The sequence below is a fragment of the Papio anubis genome, chromosome 10 (genome assembly GCF_008728515.1).
Source record: "Papio anubis isolate 15944 chromosome 10, Panubis1.0, whole genome shotgun sequence".
Taxonomy (NCBI): Eukaryota; Metazoa; Chordata; class Mammalia; order Primates; family Cercopithecidae; genus Papio; species Papio anubis.
This window is the reverse complement of record NC_044985.1, coordinates 93,688,104-93,703,558: the sequence shown is the minus strand read 5'-3', so window position 1 is coordinate 93,703,558 and position 15,455 is coordinate 93,688,104. Positions and strand designations below refer to the sequence as shown.

At 38.2% G+C, this 15,455-nt stretch overlaps 1 protein-coding gene across 15 annotated transcripts in view; it reads right to left on the bottom strand.

The window, feature by feature from the left end:
• UNC80 (unc-80 homolog, NALCN channel complex subunit) overlaps positions 1-15,455 on the bottom strand; it is a 228,096-nt gene that overhangs the window by 76,603 nt on the left and 136,038 nt on the right. For 13 of the 15 annotated variants that reach the window (XM_031651893.1, XM_021923937.2, XM_021923939.2 and 10 more), the window contains 6 exons: positions 9,825-9,932; positions 8,533-8,671; positions 4,781-4,962; positions 4,077-4,208; positions 1,034-1,220; positions 368-499 (listed from right to left, as the gene is read on the bottom strand). In XM_031651893.1, the coding sequence (XP_031507753.1) occupies positions 368-499; positions 1,034-1,220; positions 4,077-4,208; positions 4,781-4,962; positions 8,533-8,671; positions 9,825-9,932 (880 nt within the window). The remainder of the gene's footprint in view (positions 1-367; positions 500-1,033; positions 1,221-4,076; positions 4,209-4,780; positions 4,963-8,532; positions 8,672-9,824; positions 9,933-15,455) is intronic. The other 2 variants (XM_021923927.2, XM_021923933.2) reach the window with 1 other exon arrangement.

Below are 15,455 nucleotides of genomic sequence, written 5' to 3'. Positions count from 1 at the left end.
GTCTTACCCTCAGAGATTTTGATTTGGTCTTAGGTATGGTTGGAACTTTTTTTTTAAGCTTCCCAGTTGGTTGTAATATACTGTAGCTAGGTGGAAAACTATTAACTGTCTAGAATAATGTATTCTGAACCCTCAGCAATATGATTACATGCAATGTAATTAAAATAGAACCAACTTAAAAATGACATTGCTGAGGTAAATCAACAATATTTTTTTAAAGAATGTCATGCTAATTTTTTTAGAATGTCAAGTCATGAGACAAGTTATTTAATGAAGACAGTGTAATCAAGTGAGATAATGATATTAACTAGGAAGTGTTTCAAACCACGTAAGTCAGGAGAAATAAAACGTATGCAAGAGGACACACCTTCAGCACTGACGGCTGAACGCACTGACCAGACTGACCCGCGGCGGAAGGAATAATTCCTGTGGGAAGTGCTGGAGGTGCAGGATGGACTCACAGACAGTCGACGGGATGCCAGATTGGTGACTTCTTCTACTGGCAAACAAAATGGGGAATGTGAACTTTGGCTTTATAACAAAACAGTTATCATTATCACATTGCTCTTATATCACAAATGCTTACTGCTCTCAGACCATAAGGCTTAAATTTTTTTGAGTGTACTTAGAAAAGGAAAAATAAAAATTAAAAAAGCTCTACAGAGGAAAGACAGAAAATATCCCCTGAAGTTTTTACAAAAGCAGGGCAGAGAATCACTCAATTCAGAATGATTAATCATTTTTTGATACCAACTGACAAACTGCACTTGTGAAGGTTGAAAGATTGGTTGCATTTACTTTAATACACCTACTGGATTCAGCAGTTCCTCAAGTCATTCATTTAATGTAACTAATGTCCGCCTCTGAAAATGGCTAACTCTAAACTTCAGAAAGTTTGGTTAGTGTCAGGAAGTGAGAGAGAGACGGAAGGGGGCATATCACCTCATGTCACATAAAATTGTCAGTGTTAATTTCAGAGCACGTTATTTCCCTGAGACTCAGCCCCCCAAGAAATCCTGTGTGCAGAGGGCACCTTCTTCTTCCGGCTCTGAGCTGGGCGTGCATGTGGGCTCATAGCAAGCCTCCTGGGTGATGGGGATGGCGGTGATGAGGCTGGCTTCTCGACCAAGACGTTTCTTTTCTTCCTCCTGCTGCAAGTTCTTTAAGATGTGTTCTGCCCTTTGATGGGAGCGGGACACAGCCCGGGCTGAAAAGGATTTCTGTGGAGACATAAAGGCAAGCTCATTTAATAGCAATTCTTCTGCAAGGTCACAGGCATAAAGAGTGTTCGAATAAATCACACAAATTTAGTGGTTTGTCCTCAGGAAATGTCAGGATACCCATGATCCAGTTTCATGGATATTTGTCTTTTTACCAAATTTCCAAGCTGCGTATAGTTAAGCTATTTTTTTTTTTCATTCAATCAGAATGATTCTTCAAGAACATCTATAATTTCTGGAAAGAATCCTATTTCATCTTAGGATTTGGGGGGATATCAATGATTTCCTGTTTAAATATTAAGATCAAATAAAATTTATAAGTACTCCATTCCTTTCTAGAATTTTTTGATCTGTTTTTAAAAGGACATTTATTTTAGGCTGGGTGTGGTGGCTCACGTCTGTAATCCTAGCACTTTGGAAGGCTGAGGTGGGTGAATTACTTGAGGTGAGGAGTTCGAGACCAGCCTAGGCAACATGGTGAAACCCCGTCTCTACTAAAAATACAAAAATTAGCTGGGCACGGTGGCACATGCCTATAATCCCAGCTACTCAGGAAGCTGAGGCATGAGAATTGCTTGAACATAGGAGGTGGAGATCACACCACTGCACTCCAGCCTGGGCAACAGAGCGAGACCCTGTCTCAAAAAAAAACGAAGGACATTTATTTCATAAGGTTAATAAAATTGAAAGTCAGAACCATGGAAAGGAGGAAGAAAGAGATCTCTCATATAAGCCAGTTAGTTATATGGCATATTTCATTTCTGTAGCTCAAGTATCTGTCACACTATAAACACTTAATAATATTTGTAGGAACAAAGTTATGGAATGAAAATTATGAGAGCTGATAGTGTTACTAAGGTTGAATATAAAATCTGACTCTAACAGTAGCTAAGGCATACTGGAAAAATATTAAGAAAAACTCACTCCTCCATAGATGAAGGATCAGGAACAATGAAGAAAAGAAGATTCACTGTAAAATAGCTATTCTATTCATGTCTTAATTATGATGTTTATGCCCAGACAAATTCCAAGAGCTCCAAGAGCTTTGAAGACAGAGTCAGTGGTCCCTGAGCAGAGAAGTGATCACTGGAGTTCTTCTCTAACCTCTTGAAGTAATGTTTATACACAATGGCAATTCCACATCTCTTTGTTGGCTTATAGTCACACGGTGTTCAAGAGACAGGCAGGGGATGTTGATCACTCTTCTACAGGGCTGCATTTGTAGACAATCCCTTTATGGAGGATCTTAACGTAAGACTAAAGGTTTCCTATGTTGAATGACAGAGTAGCAATTGAGAGCATTTTTATTTTACTTTTTATTTTTTATTTTTTTGAGATGGGGTTTCGCTCTTGTCGCCCAGACTGGAGTGCAATGGCACAACCTCAGCTCACTGCAACCTCCACCTCCTGGGTTCAAGCAATTCTCCTGTCTCAGCCTCCCAAGTAGCTGGGATTACAGGTACCTGCCACCATGGCCAGCTAATTTTTGTATTTTTAGTACAATCCATTTTCAGAGCCAGGTAGCTAAGCTGGTTTATTATATTAAGGCATAAGGTAAGAACTGTGGAATGAGAAAAATAACTGGATATAAAATCAAGGGACTTGATTTCAAATCTGCAGTGAGCTTGGAATACAGACTGTGGCCAGCTCAGATGAACCCATCACCTCTTCAGGAGACAAATCAAAGATCTTTATGTTGGTGGCTCAGATGCTGAAATTACTGCCCGTGTGGGAGAAGAACCAGGTGTGTACTTCCCTTCGGCAAGGTACCATCAGATATGAAGGTAGAATTAAAATAAAATGGGCATACTGTGATAGGAAAGAGTTTAAAAAACAGTTCTCCAAAGAAAGCTACAAATGCCTAGAAATGCTATGAGTAATATGGAAAGATGTTCAAACTAATTTCATATATTCAACTAACTTTTTCAAAGAAGTGTGAATAAAATAAACAGTAAGTGGTTTTTGGCCATTCAAAGTGGCAATTAAAATAATAACATTAGTTAATAAGATACTTTTCAATTCTACTCTATAAGGACAAAGTGATATGACTTTTCTGGGGATATTTTGTGAGATGCATCAAAAACCTTTAACGATTATTATTTTATTATTGTCATAAATCCCCTAGGAATTTATGCAAGGAAATAATGATAGATTTGTGCAAAGAGGTGTTCCTTTTTCTATTTTTGCTTTATTTTCCAAATTTTCTACATTACTCTTGTAATTTAGAAAAATACTATTAAACAGGTGAAAAAGGCATATTTTGAAGATCAGTGTTTTCAAAAGGTGCATATTCTTGTTTTTTGTCTATAAATGGACTGTGTTCTAAATCTAACCATTTATGAGTTATATTACACATAGCAGTAATAAGAGCAGGGGTCTCAGAGTGATGTCTGTGATGATGATGCTGATGATTGACAAAATGAAGAATAAACTAAGGTTCAAACAAGGAAATAGCTGCCAACTCTCTTCTTTTTCTTATTTTTTCAGGGCTAATGTCTTTAACTTGGCTTACATATTATTGGTTAAATGAGTATGTTCATTATGTAATAAACAGAGGCAAAAGGGCTACCTTTGGCCAAGAAATCAATGCCTAATGCTTTTAGTAGCTTTAAAAGGTGGCTTCTGCTTTGATTATAAAACAAGACTTTTTTTTTTTTTTAGAATTGCAAGTGCTCACTACTGGATATTATTCCCTCTATTATATTCACGAGGACAAAGACTTTTTGTGCTAAGTTTCTGTGTTATCATTACATTCTTATGATGAGAATGAACAAATTACCGCAAACATGAATTGTTCTCTTTTAGATGTACATCATGGAACCTGGAGATATTGGAATGGAAATGTGTGTTACTCACAGACTGGTCTTCATTAATGGGGTCCTGGACACTCCCGCTGCACTGAGGAACCCAGGGAGGGTCAAACATTGGGACAGATGGCATTCCAAGCACCGGCGAGGGAAGGGTGAAATTGATACTGGGAGGCGGAATCTGTTAGTTGACATCAGAAAAATTAGGTGAGAGGGAATATAAGCTAGAATGAGGCTGAAGTATAATAATGACACAATCTGTCTTAGGAAGTGTTAAGGATCCAAGTGACTTCGCATAGAATGTGCAAGAATTTTAGAAAAGGGCTATTTGCCAAGATTTTCTGTTATAGAGCACAGGATGAACCTATCTGGGCCTCAGTTTACTAATTCATTAAAGGCTTTCAATCAAATGATCTCTATTTGAGTTTATCACCCATCCTCCAAAACACACCTGTAAGTTTATATATAGCAAAATGATTAGAAGATAATTCCCCAGACTTTCATATGCTTACCTCTGGGAATGCTGGTCAGATTTTGAGGTTTATAGAGACTTGATTTTCTTACTCTATACTCTTCTGTGTTTTAACTTTTTAACAGTAGGAATACATTCATGTATGTTAGGTTTACTTATATAATCAGAGAGAAAAAATTAGAATATCTTTGGCCACACACTGTGACTCTGAGGTTCAAGGGTTTAAACAAACAGTGGTTTGGGTTTGCTAATGTAACTCCTCTGTGAGAAGTATCCCTCACCTTAAAAATCTGCTGTGCTCCTTCCTCCATCCGGGGCCAGACCTGATAGCGAAACCTCCAGAGCGTGTGGAACTTGAGGACAGCGTTCAGCCTCTGCACGGTCTCTGGGTGGTGGAACTCTGACATCAGCATGTCGGACACGGCCTCAGGCACCTTCACTGCACACAGCAGGAACATGGCAGCTGGAGACAGTCAATATTTCATCAGCTATGCTTTTAAAATGCTGCTGAGTTCCCGGGGTTGGGGAGAAGTGGAAACTGCTTATATCTTATGAAAATGACTCCTGAGCTATACGGAGCTCGGCTACCAGCACTGGCAAAAGCAAACCTTTGTACCACCCACAGCCTTCCAATAGCTGGTGCGAGGGCAGCAACAACATGACATTTCAGTAGAATCACTCACGCTAAGCAAAGTTTCCTTTGACTCACAGTGAAAAGCGAATGCCAGAGGAAGCAAATGAAATAAGAAAAGTACATCTTGAAGTATGATTTTTAGGAGATGGCTAGAGTCATCTCTTAGTAACCCAAGGACAATAAACAAAGTTATCCTTTAAAAACTACCTCAGTTACATTGGCTACATTTTTAAAATTCCACATCATAGACTCTATTAGAAACATATATCCTTCCCAGAGATAGAAGAGGTTGAGAAGCCAAAAGAGATTTAATGAGTCATAATACCATGAAAAATTTTTGTGAAAAGCCAAATATCAGTAAGTGAAAGGCCAAGTTCCACGGTAAGTTATAAAGCTAATGAATAATGACTTTATAAATAAACTTTATAATACAGATAGAGGAGCCAGTGGCAGTTATAAAAACATACCCTACATGATTATGTCATGAATCTCTCATGTTCTCTTTCACAGAGCATAACAATGTGCTTAGGCAGTTGTCCCAGAAGAAGTGGGGTTAAATCCTAGTAGTTCTGATACTTCCCTGCCAAAAGATCTTGGGCAAGCCTCTTAACTTCTTTTAGCTTCCAATTTTCTTTATTGGTAAACCTCCCAGAAAAACAATAGTGATAATGATAATACTAATACCTTTTAGAACAATAATAATACTAATACCTGCTTCCAACGTTGTTTTTAGAAGAAAATAAAATAATATATAAGAAAGTGCTTTGTGTAGTGAAAAGTACAACACATTTCTAACGCATGCTGTTTTTTAAAAATAGAGGCAATATAGTTGTAATGGGAAGGGCATCTATCTGTGCAGTCAGAAAATCTGGGTTTGGTGTCCTTGCCCTTTGAGCTGTGTGAACTTAGATACGTCCTTCCAATTCTCTGACTCAAGTTGGCTCATCTATAGAATGGTTTATCAATAAGATAACGAATATGATCTAGTTCTATAACAAATGCAAGTTATTGTAATCACTATCTTTTGATAATACTTTTCCTTAGCCTATTAGGTGCTTAAATCTCCATTCTTTCTCCTTTCTTTGCTTTTCTTTAAAATGTATTCTACCCTGCCTCAATTTTTAAACACTAGGCTCATTCTTTAAGTCACTGCAGAGTTCCATCTTAATCTCATGAAAAAGTTTTCTTGTAATGCTCACGAATCCTCAGATCCAAAGGTATTTTTATAGCAGTTGTTTCCTTTCAGTTTTTAATACCTTCATAACAATCACCTTGAAGAACTATTTTCCTTTGCTTCCACAGCTTGAGATTATTTGAGTTGTGTACTTTTCTCATCACTTTTTCTAGCTGGGCTTCTTCCTTTGGTCCTCTAGACGTGGAGAAGACCAGTGGCTTAGTGGTTATTCCTCATCTCTTTCTTCTCTACTGACCCTCTCCCAGAGAGCCCATCTACTCTCATTATTTCAGCTGTCATGTATATCAACTTGTTCCCCAAGTTTACCTCTAACTTTGGCCTTCCTCTTTAGTTTCAGTGTCATGTCACCAACCATATATTACCAACTCTCCTTCATCTAAAAATTACTATTTCTTTTTGAAAAAATTTTAAAAATTTATTTTACAAATATGTACACAATATTTGTACACATAGAGTACATGTGGTAATTTCGTTATAAGCATAGATTATAATGATCAAGTCAGATTATTTAAAATATCCACCACCTCGAGTACTTACTGTTTCCATGTGTTGGAAACATTTCAAGTCCTATCTTCTAGCTATTTTGAAATATACAATACTTTGTTGTTAATGATAGTCACACTACTGATAGTCACACTACTATGCTTTTGAACATTAGGACTTATTCCTAACTGTACATTTGTACCCATTAGCCAGCTTCTCTTCATCCTTCCTCTACAACAAAACACTATTTTTAAAACCAAAGTATTCCACATATTGCTGCAGTATCAAACTTAGTAACAATTCACACTCTGTATACAAGATTGCTCTATGGCTCAGAAGCCAAGACTGGTTTTTCACAATTCAGTGCAAGGTTCACAGTCATAAGCCTGATATTCAAAGCCGGTTACAAGCTGAGTCCTACTCACCTTTCTAATATTATGCACTCGTGACCCCTCTACAAAAGCCATGCTAGTCTTCAGTCTCCTCAGGCTTCCCAAAAAGCCCAGTGCACTTCCACATTCACTCAGTTTTGCACCCACCATTTTCCCCGCCTGGCTAACTTCTAGGTGTTCTTTAAAGGCCAGTCCATTTGTTTATATTTAAGTTTCCATGACTATCCCACATTTGGGAAGTGTGCCATTCCCTGAACTCCCATAGTGCTCTCTGAGAAGCAAAAACCTAAGCTTTAATGTGAACAAAGATATTTTACCAAGATATTTATTGCAGTGTGGTATAAAAGAGCAAAAGGCTGGACTCCACCTAAATTTTCATCAATAGGTCTTGGTTAAATAAATTATGATATGTCTATTCATTCAGTGGAATATTTTGTAGCCATTAAAAAGAGGTAAAACTATAAACTGACATTTAAAAGCAGTCTGCTAGACATAAATGAAAAAATTCAAAGTGCACTTACAGCATGTCCCATTTGCATGAAAAACAAAACATGCAATATATAACTTACATACATACATACATATATGTGTGTGAGTGTGTGTGTGTGTATATATATATCTACACATAGTTTACCCTATAAGGATTCCTGAGAAACTTAAAAACTGTTGCCTCTGAGGAAAGGAATGGCGGGGGGAGGGGGAAGGGGGCTGGGGAATGTGGAGAGCGGAGCGGGTCACAGGAGAGAGGGCAATACTTTTAACTTCATACAATTTTGTATTACTTGAATTTTTATTACGTGTATTTTGAAATTAAAATAACCACATACAAATTTAGGGATCTGTACAAAAAGTGGAAAAGTGAAGAATACACATTTTGCCTCTAGCTATGTGGCCTTGGACAAATCACTTAAATGTTAACACATTTGCTTCGATACCACCTTTTGGACATAGAACATTACTCACATAAGATTTGATAAAGTTAATTATGGTGGTGCATGTTAAATCTAGGAGAGGACACAAAAAATAATTTTGTCTCTTGTGAAATATAGTGAAAGTGCAGGATCTGGGGAAAATCATTCTCTATAATTTGGTAACACCCTGAGAGAGACATATGCTTTGGTGCAGACCATATGGTGAAATTGGAAGGGAGCACACAAACCCTGGGCCTACCTTCCTATAGCACACAGCTCTAGAGTCTACAGTTATAGCAATTGCCATTAACTTGACCTAGGAGCAAAAATAGAATGAAAGCCCCTCTCTCTTATTTAAACACTTGGATCAGTAATGGCAGTGGTAGCAGGCGCAGGGTTCCAGGGGGTCTTTATTTACCTGCTGCCCCTGCCATGTGTTCATCCATGCTGAGCAGGAGCTCCCAGGCAGCTGGCTGGATGTCTCCATACATCTCCTCTGTCAGAACTGGTGCTGCCTTGATTAACAGAGATAAGGGAGCAGGCGACAAGCTCATCACCTGGGAAAAGATGGAAATCATGTTTAAAATTTTTTTAAGACAATGAATACTGCACTTCTCCTGAAACTTAAAAGCCACTTCCCCTCTCTCTGATTGCCTAAAGTGACCTTAAAATACTTTCTAAAATGGGAGCATATTTAGCTGACAGCACATATGATAAGCTTTATACCTTATTAACTGAAGCATAATTAGAAAAAAAACCCACTAATTTTATGATGTTTTCACCACAAAATTGCTTTGCAACCATCAAGGAGTAAACCATAGATTGAGTACAACCCTACGAGAAAAGAAAGAACCCAGGAAATACATCTGTGTTAAAAGTCTTGATAGATTTTTAAAGGCTCCTATTTTCATTCCTAATAGTAGATTTCCACTGAAAACTATAAGCAGCCTGTAACTCATGAAAAAGCCCATTTGGAAAGTTAACTGAGCCAATGTGAACATGCATGACATTTCCCTTCGAAATACATAATACATTGTGGTTATTGCCCCAGATTAACCTACAAAATCCTATTTAATCCATTATTTCTGACAATTTAGGTGACAAATGTAGGTTCCAGACAAGTCATCATCATTTCACATTCCAGAAAAATATGAATAGTTTTTTGTGGGGGGGAAGATAATGATTTAGAGTTTATGTTGTAATAATAACATAACAGGGTGTCAAGCACTGGATAAGTTGGTACATGTACCATTTTCTTTAATCCATGCAATAATTCCTTGGGACAAGTCTAGTGTTGTAACCCCCATTTTATAAACAAGGTGACTAAGACCAAGAGACATTAAATAACTTGCCCAAGGTCCCACAGCCAGAGCAGCAGACATGGGATGTGAACCCAGACTGTCTCATTCCAAAACCCATAAGTGTTGCTGTTACACACACGTGGGAAGTTAGCTCTCCTGCAGTGAGGACAGTGGGGAGAGCTGTGGTTCGAACCAAAGTTCCCAAGCCTTGCCTGTGGAAGCTGGTTATCTAGCAAGAAGAGATTTTTTTTCTTGCACACTTGGTGGCACTCTTGCTCACCAACTGAAGGGGCTTTATGCCAACACTGTACCAACTGACGCTGTATGTCCCAAACATTAGTAAATAGGCTGTTTGGAGTTCCCTCCCTGTTAAAAGTTCCATGAATCCTTCTGATCCAGGTGCCAATACCTGAAGTCTGATGTACTTCAGCATTCCGGAATCTTTTTTTCCTTCCAGATTGGCATCTGAAACTCTCTTCTTTAGAGAAGGTGTCCTCAGGCATGACTTATCTGAGCACTGAAAAGAACAGGGATATGTAAAGAAGAGTGGTGTGTTTTCTAAAAACCCAACAGTGCTAGACGTCCCCGCAGTTCTCCAGGCAACCATCTTCTAGTGGAAGGGATAATTAAAGGCCTTTTGGTGGGCCTACATTTTCTAAAATTTATAAAAGTAGTTTATTTATAAAAGCAGTTAATTTTATAATTAAAAAAATAGCTTAGAGATATTGAGTAATGAAGTCCTCTTTGACCTTTGAGGAAACTGAGATCCAGAGAGGTGGGGGACTTGACTGAACTACAAAGCTAGTTATTAGCAGAAAAGGGAAAGGACAAGGATCTCCCCATTTCCATTTCAGGGCTAATTATATTTCATCAAGAAAAACGCAAATCTTTTAAAATATTAAGTGAGATAAAATCCACTCTATCCAATAGTCCCTTCACAGGGTTGGATGCTACAAGTTGAACAACTTGGTCATAAAAGAGAAAAAATATTTCACAGAGAAGTGTTAGGAAGTTAAAGGTCAAATACAGGACTCGTCAAGGAAGTATGAGTTCATAGTATCCATTATCAAGGACCTAGTTGTACAGGTAAAATGATTTCTTTTCAAAAACCATACTCTTCTGTAAGAGGCAACAGCTCTTCTTAGAATTGTCTCCTCAACCAGGTGATTCACCTACATAAGAACGGATAAGACAATTTCTTCCTCTAACTCCTTCAATGCCAAGAGATGGACTGAACAGTGCAGCTGGGAGAAGGATTGAACCTAACGAAGGCCGGCTTATTTATCCAGAGTCCCGATTCTTCTATTTTTGCACTCCAGGCTGTGCAAAGAGGGAATGGTTCTCCTCACATGGAATAAATGCTCATTTGTTTTTCCAGAGGCATGTCAATGAAACACTTTCTCCCTCTAGCCAAGGGAAAAAAAACTGAACTTCTTAAGAATTTTTGAACAGAGCTTCATAGTGTTATGGATAAAGATATTTTGAAAGAAAAGGCAAATCTAAAAGTGCATGGATATTCCAAGAAAGTCTTTCAAAACTCTGACAAAAAGACCCAAGAAAATGCATCTATTATGTGACAAGTATAGAATCAACTTTTAAAATGAACCTACTTGAAAACAAGTGCATAAGAGCTCTTGCTGTGCTTTCTAAAGGAAAAATCACGGAGGTGCAGACGTGGGAACACATATTATTTGGAGAAATAACTATTGCTTTGCTTTTTTACCCTGTGTATGTGAAAGCAATATATAGCATAAACAGTATGCCCATTTTATATAGTTTGAAAACTGTTCTAAAATCATATATAGGAATAGTTTTCCATACTAATGTACAGGTGTATCTGACCCTTGTAAAAGAGTCAAGATACTAAAAACTGGCATCTGTTTTATTCTTTATATTTATAAAATAATAAATGTACATTGGAGCATATCTGGAAAAGAAAGAAAAATTATGAAGAAAACAAAAGTCTCAGTAATTCCTGATGTGGTTTAGCTGTGTCCCCACCCAAATCTCATCAGTTCCCATAATCCCCATGTGTCATGGGAGAAATCCGATGGGAAGTAATTGGACCATGGGGGTGGTTCCTCCCCTACTGTTTTTGTGATAATGAGTGTGTCTCATGAAAGTTGATGATGTTTTGTTTTGGTTTTGTTTTTGTTTGTTTGTTTGTTTTTGAGATGGAGTCTTGCTTTGTCGCCCAGGCTGGAGTGCAGTGGCATTATCTCGGCTCACTGCAACCTCTGCCTCCCAAGTTCAAGCGATTCTCCTGCCTCAGCCTCCCGAGTAGCTGGGACTCCAGGCACCACCATCACACCTGGCTAATTTTTGTATTTTTAGAGATGGGGTTTCACCATATTGGCCTGGCTGGTCTCAAACTCCTGACCTTGTGATCCGCCAGCCTCAGCCTCCCAAAGTGCTGGGATTACAGGTGTGAGCCACCATGCCCATCTGAGCTGATGATTTTATAAGCTTCTGGCATTCCCCCTGCTTGCACTCATTCTCTCTCCTGCTGCCCTGTGAAGGGCTGCCTTCCACCATGATTGTAAGTTTCCGGAGGCCTTCCCAGCCATGAAGAACTGTGAGTCAATTAAGCCTCTTTCCATTATAAATTACCCAGTCTAGGGTATTTCTTCATAGCAGCATGAGAACAGACTAATACAATCCACAACCCAATGATAGCCATTATTAGTTTCCTTTCAGCCTTTTCCCCCATGCATCTTAGCACAACTGTGATGATGCTATGTGTGGCACATAATTTTAAATGATTCATTTTACTATGAATTTTTAATGAGTATTTTTTCATTACAATTATTTAAAAATATAATTCTTAAAATTTTCAAATATTTTACCACTTTCTCTTTTGGTTGGACATTTTGTCTCCAGGAATTCTTTTGAACAATTACTTCTTGATTAAATTACACGAATTTTAACCAGGCAGATACAAGAAAATACTCAGTGTGTGCGCGCGCACACACACACACACACACAAAGATGAGCATTTATATTTGTCCCCGATACTCTGTGCTTCTGCCTACCAGGAACAGAAAGTATAAGTCAAGCTCTTCAAATATTTAATATCCTACCATGTTGTCTTAGGAAGCATGGTGTGTTCTGGTGGCCTCATGATACTTAGGGTGCTTGTTTTAGTGGAAAAGGAAGGAAGCAGGAAGGGCTTTCACATCAAGGTGATAAGCTGGTAACTCTTTTTTAATGACTTGATTAGAAGATAGATATCACAGAGATGGGGGTACATGTGTGATGGGTACTTGGGTATACTCTTGTAAAGGTCTTAAAGTCCCTCTACTGGTGTGACTCCTAACTCAGACTACTGGAAGGAGTAGGAGACTAGTTTCAAAGGCATCCACTAGTGGTCCTTTGAAAAGTTAGAGATTTCACTGGACTATAAAATGCACCTAGTGGTTGAAATGACATATCAAGCAGGGATCTGTAGAGAAACTCAAGACTAGCAATCCAAGACCAAAGGACAGAATAGAGATAGATTCTGGAAACAATAGTGACAAATTCTGTCCTTTGGTCTTGGGTTGCTAGTCTTGAGTTTCTCTACAGTTCCCTGCTTGATTTGTAATTTCAACCACTATGTGCATCTTGCAGTTCAGTGAAATCTCAAACTCTTCAAAGGACCACTAGTAGATGCCTCTATTAGCAATAAATAGAGATTAGTGATAAATTCTGTCCTTTGGTATTAATAAATTAGTGATTAATTCCTCTACTCAGTCATTGTTGAGGTGGTTCTACCAGAGGGAGCTGTGTTCAGTTATGCAGCCTCATGATCTATCAGGGATACTTGGGAATCCTTGCTATGGGATAGTGTAAAACTTGGACCAATGCCATTTTTTCCTATGTATCTGTCTTAGAAAAATCCATCCTAGTTGACTCTGTGACTCCTCTCCGCATCCTGACCACTTTTGATTAGATTATCAATGCAAAACCAATTTTTTGACTGGCTAAGGATTTATCACTTGTGGTGTTTGGCCTAAAAGAGGAGGAGATGGCCCCCTCAAATTCCTGTCCTAGGGAATTAAGAGGAACAGAGTTTGAATGATTTAGTGATGGTTGCTGTGCAGAAAAATCATGATGCCATCTTGAAATTTTCAGTCTACATCAAAGATGAATACAGCAACAGGAGCGGCCAGGGGACAGAATGTTAGTGCAGATGGAGACAATGCAGAAAGAAGCTGAGATGAAAGACTATGTTCATCCTGAAATGGACAGCAGCTTTGGTTCTCATTGCCCTGAGGCTTAGCTGATTCTTTTTCTGTCCCTAGTTTCATGAGATTCTACTGTATCCTTTGAAGAATCTCCCTAATTGTTTGAACAAGTTCAATCTTTTGTTCCTTACAACAAGACTACTGACTAGAGAGGAATAATAATGGTTTTAAATAAAATTTTGCCTATTCATTGAATAATTCAAGAACATTTTTTGATTTAACCATATGCCAGGAACTAACTTCTGGAGTAGGTACCTGCACCCCTAGAGAAGTGTAGGAAAGACAGATGACAAACACGTAAACAAATGAAAAGTCAAGATAAACAGAAAAGGAAATGCATGCACGAAGGAGGACTCAGTGTGGAAATAACAAAGTATTTATATTTTTCTTCTTTTTTTAAATTCTAAAATAATTGTAACACTATAACAAGGTGTTTAAAATTTGGGGAAATTGAAGTCACCCTACTGGGCTCTCTGAGAAAGGAATTTCCTCATGTCTCTGGGAAGAAGGTTATGCCAACAGAAATGCAATATTTCCCAAAAGGTAACCTAGAATCTTTGTGCCTCATACACCTTTAACACATGAATTATGTAAGTTATGGTGGACAGTCATCCTGGCCCATGAAATTAAGACCCAGGGCCTGGTCCTGGCCTTACAATAATGTTGTTCATAGATAGCTTTAGGAAAAATGTTGGTTCTGCAGGAAGTCAGTTGACCTCTTGACATTGGCACTGGAGTTTGCTTTATGGAATTTACCCACACTGTGTCCTTTATTTTTGTGAGCATGTATCACAATTTGTTCCCCCCTCCTTTTTGGTTGAAAGGCGAAAAATTTAATCTGCTCCTTTTTTAAATTAGCAAGCATTAATTAAACATTTACTCTACTTATAACATAGCTTTGGACAAAGTACAGACATAGAGGAAAAATCTCAGAATTCTTTGGTAAAGGTGATATATACATGTAGAATGACAGTTTATTTTAATAAAACCCTCAAGTTTGGAAGTACACTAAAATAGACTAACAGATTGTACAGTGAGTCCCTGAGCATTGAAATGTAGATTAGCAAATCGATCAGAATTAGATGGGTTACAAAATGTACTAGCTGCCACAAATATACTCTGCCATAAAAAACTAATTAAAAAGAAAACAGGAATGAAATACCAATTGCTCATAAGACACGATTCTAATCAGAACACTGCTTTTACTCTTGCTTTATTGCCTACTCTGTTTTCATTTCTCATCTGGGAATGTGGGCATTGTTCATTTATCTGGCAGATTCACAACAGGCAAATGAAAAGTGCCATGACAGAAAGCAAAGAGCTTGTGGAGGAGGCTAGCATTTTTGAAATAAAATGTTTATCACAGAGGAGTCAATTCATCTTTTCAGCTCTCTACCTGAATGACTAATTTCAAAGTGTTAAAATTAGAAGCCACTTATTCATGCCTTACTTTTCCTTTCCTTTTCAGAAATGTAAGCAATAGCAGAAGGTTGGTAAGCCTTTTCTACTGCTTCAGGCCAGTGGCCTGGTTGAGGCAGAGTGGAGGGCACTCATGAAACACCCTAGGACTATAGCTCTACTCACTCACTTAATATTAATGACTGCTCTATTATTATATAAGTGAGTACTCTGTTAGGTTATAATGCAGGATACAAAATGTGAAAGACTTCCTTAGTTCTCAAAAAGCTTATTAAGTGGAAGAACATGCCACTGCTCACAGGATAAAATGAAAGCCTTCCCACGATCCCACAAGGTCTGGTCTCGAGCTGCCTGTGCAGCTTCATCATGTACCACAGTCCTCTGTGCTCCAGTCA